Source organism: Condylostylus longicornis, unplaced genomic scaffold (assembly GCF_029603195.1).
Source record: "Condylostylus longicornis isolate FDR11 unplaced genomic scaffold, ASM2960319v2 ptg000634l, whole genome shotgun sequence".
In the NCBI taxonomy this organism is placed as follows: domain Eukaryota; kingdom Metazoa; phylum Arthropoda; class Insecta; order Diptera; family Dolichopodidae; genus Condylostylus; species Condylostylus longicornis.
In genome coordinates, this window is record NW_026578587.1 from 12,892 (window position 1) to 17,475 (window position 4,584).

Sequence of the window (4,584 nt, forward strand, 5' to 3'; positions counted from 1 at the left end):
AAGTAATTTCTCTATTCGAATACCTCTATTGAATGGATCCCACAGGCAAAACAGGAGGCAGATGCGGCGAAAATGGACCCATGTGAAGACGAAGGTCTGTCAATTTCTCGGACATATAAGAGATAACCGTTGATTGTATAGCGCATAAGAAACTGGCCGCGGACGCAGAGAAGAAGAGTGTGGAAGCGGAGAAGAAGGTAATAAGACTAGATCCGGAAATTCTTCGACCACCTGAACATCAGGCCAAAGAATTAGAAGACGCTCTCTTAGCACAAAGAGTAGGACCCACGAATCTGAATGCACCGAAACAGCGTGGTCTATCAATCAGAGCAAACTCGAGGCGCTCAAACTAAAAACTACGAATGACAAAATGGCGGCTGAACAGAAAGCTGTATTGCATATGTCTCACAAGCCCGAAGACTGCGAACCCAAGACGGTACGAAGAATAGAGAGGGAGATGCAGAGATGTCACACATTCAGAACGGGTGCGCAGAAGTAAAACCATCGCCAAATCCTTGTTTTGAAGAAAAGGTAAGTCGATTGCTTCAATTGAAAATTAGTTATCTGCTGCTTAGGAGGAGCGAGACGATCCTCAAAAGAAAAGTAAAGATGCAAGCGAGAAAGAAAATCGAGAGATAGTGAGTACAAAGATGATGCAGGATAAAGACAATTTATTGCAGGAATCTGAACCAACCATATCGGTGGGAGACTTCCAGATTAAGAGGAAAACCCAGGCCTTCACTGAGAATCGAGCAACGCCTCAGATTTCAAGTATGTGTACGAGAGTACAGAATAGAGTGACGCTGTTCATTTCTATGGCAGACGTTCAACAATCAAATGAAGAGGAAGATCGCGATATTGTAAGCAACGAAGGTTCACGATGACAAAATTCCATTCCGATTGCAGGAATCTGCAATAGCTTCATCGATGTTGTCGCGACTCACCAAAAAGTCAGGAAGATTTCTGCACGGGAACATCGCCGTTGCTGCAAACCGTAATCGAAAGCTTTTTTGAATGTCTGCGAAGAACTCGCAACGAATTCAATGTCACCATAGTCCATCAGCCGCAGCATCACTTCAACAAACTGAGATAGACGTGCTTTCTGGACTGCGAATCATAAACAGTATTGCAAGCGTCCATCGCCAGCTGAGTTGAATCAAACCCGCTGGCATCCTTGGCCTCTTTTGTTCTACCCGAGAAGACCACTTGGAACAAATCATCTTTGGCGCACTTCGAAACAGAGGCTTTCGTGAAATGCCTCAACAATTGAAAGCGTTCACCTCTTTGGGGTGGTTCCCTAACCAAACCTCATTTTGATTCCCCCAGTGATCTGCAAGTCCGCCTGCAGAAACGTATCGAGCAGATAGCTTGAGCGCTGTACGACGGGTACTGTGCGTATTCCACCTACCAGAGTGAGCGGCATTTCTATTGGACTCTGATCAATGCGTCTACAACCTTCCATCTGTTTTTCATATCGTTTGTACTTCAACCTGAAATTAGACTCTGGACAAAGAGGGTGAGCTATCGTCTTACCAAAACTGCAGATAGTCTGCTGGAGGCAAAACCACATGAAGGTACTTGAGAAACTCCTCTGAGTGTTGCACTGCATCAAGATGCCGCTGAGCTTCGGTTTGTGCGCTGACAAGATACGCCATCTTCTGGTGGACTTGATCCTGGTGGTAACAGGGGAGCGAATTTCAGACACATTAGGATGCAACGATGAATCAACACATACAGATAGTTGGTTCAAAGCAACATCCAGAGTTTCGAAAATTTTATTTTCTACTTCGCGCATTTCGTCAAGGACTTTTCTAACGCCAAAAAAGATGTGGTGCGTCTGGCGTTAGCGACTCACTTTTTGACTATTCCCACCCTGTTAAGTTCGCTTTCAAGATTTTTTCTTGTTTTTTCAACAATTGGGGGATCAAACTGGTCTGCGAATTTTGTCGCTTGGGCTGGAGGATCGATTGCCATCAGGAAATCCTCGAAGCGGCCGTTTTGCTCTGTGAGGCTTTGGCGAGCTCCGTGTGCGTGAGAAGGTCCACAGAGGCGACAAGCGGGAATGCGACAGATGCAACAGAACAGCGTCGGTTCCTCGTTAGGATGGCTCATACATTTGCCGCTGCGTCTGGGCCTCTGTGTCAAGACAAAGAAATCCAGAGAGCATCTTGTGAAGCTTACATGATGCAAGGGAAACCTGGAGTGTCTGGCCGCCAATTGGGACGCAGCATGGAGACGATCGTCACAGTCACCGCAGAGTTTCGCCTTATCGACGCCACACCAGAGAGCCGCAGGGAGATCGACGCAATTATCGCAAAGAGGGATGGCGAATTTCTCAATACTGCAAGGATTTGATTCAACTTGAACCACATAGAGGGGTGAAAGCTAAAATAAAATAGTAAGGATCGAAACATTGAACACTTAGAAACAGTCAGAAATGAATCAATAGCATCGTGGATTTACTTGCGATGAATCAAAAACTGTGTAACTCTCAGCAATAGTCAGAACGGGCACCACCCCGACCGTTGCTGAGTCTCCCACCATTGGGCCGCCTCTAGGAAAATGCATTGTGTAACGAAGTCGGCCATCGCAGGAAAGAGAACCGTTGGAGAGACCTTTTTGTTTTGAAGTTGAAGGCGAAAATCTTGACCTAACAATTGAGTCGAATTGATTCTGAAGCGTGTTTGATCGAGATTCTGGAATCGCTAATCCAACGACTGAAAGCAGATATTGGAACAAATTTGGAGAAAATTTATGGCATTCGTGCGCCTACCAACTTGACACAAAATGAACTGAAACAATCGCCTTTCACCGACCGGGAAAACATCTTGCATTTGTTTAACGTCACCATGCGATAATAAGAGAGGAAGACCCGGCAGCACAAGTGCGCCAAACGGGAAAGTCATTCCACAGGAGGGAACAACAAAGCCTCGCCTAAGGATATCTTGCAATCTATTGTTCTCATCTAGATTGTTTGCGTCAATCCAGCAAAGAATTCGTTGTTTTCCTGAAGCTCGATGCTGTCTCAATCCAGCGTGAAGGCGAGATTCAATGTGATATGCGCGAACGACTTTGACTCGGGATGATCTTACGCACAGCATTAAATATTGCTCTAGTATTCGATGCTCATCAGAATCTGGACTGACTGCAGCTTCAGGGAGATAAGGGTCAGGCGAAGACAACATTTCGTTGATCACAAAAAGAAAAAAGAGGAAAAGTTTGTCGCCTAGCTCGCACCACAAATAGATTCCGTCACAATCAGACCGCTTGGAAGGCCCTTCCTAACTGCACGTTTAGTCATCCAGGGGCAAAGAATAGAACACCTACGCTACCAGTTCGGAATATATGGTGCTCATCAATCGTTCAATTGGCTTGCGCAGACCAGAAGAGTTGCATGCTATCTTGAACAGTTGCATGACATGCTTAATGTTGAAAACTTTGCGCAGAGGAAAAAAGCTTCACATACTTAAAGTTAGCATTGAGATGCATTAGCGGCATCCAGTTCAATCAGATACTTCACAAGAAAAAAAGCTACAAACTTAGCAATAAAAAGAAAGCGAAAATAGGCTAAAAACAATTTTTACAAAGAAAGATTCCACATTTAATTTGTTTGTTACTCCTTTCTTTCATTTATGCTTCTTCGTTTCCATAAATAACCGTTTTCAACGTTGTTGACAATTGATTCAATGTTGGAGATGCAAAAGAAGTGAACAAGCGCTCAATTCCACTGGTTGCCTTCTCAGCCAGGGCCGTTGCGGTGCTAATCCACCTAATATTGAACTTCTGCTGCTGCCCAGTTGCTTTTTGAAAGGCACTCTTATTGCTCGCTTCGGCTCCTTCTACGAAAACCTTTGAACCTCCTTCCACGACAGCTGATGGCCCCCGCCTTCCTTCTCCCAGCCCCAGCGCTTCCTCATATGGCAGAATCAAATGGTCAAATTCCCTCTGGCTGAGGTAAATCGGATCAACTGTGATCGACTCTCCTTCGTTCGTTGTTCCTTTGAACAATAAATATGGCTCATGCAAGGACTTTCTCAAGCGCTGGTCTTCCACCGAAGTCTCTCCTTCAACTGAATGTGAAAAGGCACGATTAAACCCAGAGAGAAACGCTCCCAGCCATCCTGTGTATCCATTCGATGACGTTGGCGCTAAATTTGCATCATCAAGAGGCTCTGCTGCATTCGTTTGGTCACTTTTCTCTGTCACTGAAACCTCAGGAGTTGGTGCTGCTGAGCTTTCGCGGCGCAGCATGCCGCCAAATCCTCCAGATTTCATTCTAGCGATTTCCGCGGCGGTTCTAAATGCTGCCTCGATATCTACGATGCCTCCACACACCGCTAAGTCTGAAAAACAACATCACGAACACCTGTTGTCTCTTTTTCCTGCTCGACCTACTCGTCAACTCTGGGGATTTTCTGCACGACGTTATCAAAACACGGATGACCTCAGTGTTGCTCAACATTGGGAACCGACTCCATACCAATGCAGCGGCACCAGCACCCATTGGAGAAGCGAATGAGGTACCAGAAACAACCGCATAACCGCCGCCTGATAACCACCGATAATAAAATGAAATCAGAAATA

At 45.5% G+C, this 4,584-nt stretch overlaps 1 protein-coding gene across 1 annotated transcript; it reads right to left on the bottom strand.

Annotated features, from left to right (window-relative positions):
* Positions 1-1,851: 1,851 nt before the first annotated feature.
* LOC129617774 (uncharacterized) lies at positions 1,852-3,185 on the bottom strand. The gene is made up of 3 exons (XM_055532845.1): positions 2,774-3,185; positions 2,464-2,717; positions 1,852-2,385 (listed from the first exon to the last, which is right to left on the bottom strand). The coding sequence occupies exons 1-3, from the start codon at positions 3,183-3,185 to the stop codon at positions 1,852-1,854; spliced, it is 1,200 nt and encodes a 399-aa protein (XP_055388820.1).
* Between the last annotated feature and the right edge of the window lie 1,399 nt (positions 3,186-4,584).

Excerpts from the sequence above, each read along its gene's own strand:
- LOC129617774 (XM_055532845.1), bottom strand. The coding sequence starts at position 3,185 with ATGTTGTCTTCGCCTGACCCTTATCTCCCTGAAGCTGCAGTCAGTCCA. Across the intron at positions 2,718-2,773 it reads GTTCATTTTGTGTCAAGTTG|TCGTTGGATTAGCGATTCCA; the intron begins GTAGGCGCACGA and ends ATCTGCTTTCAG. Across the intron at positions 2,386-2,463 it reads CAGTTTTTGATTCATCGCAA|CTTTCACCCCTCTATGTGGT; the intron begins GTAAATCCACGA and ends ATTTTATTTTAG.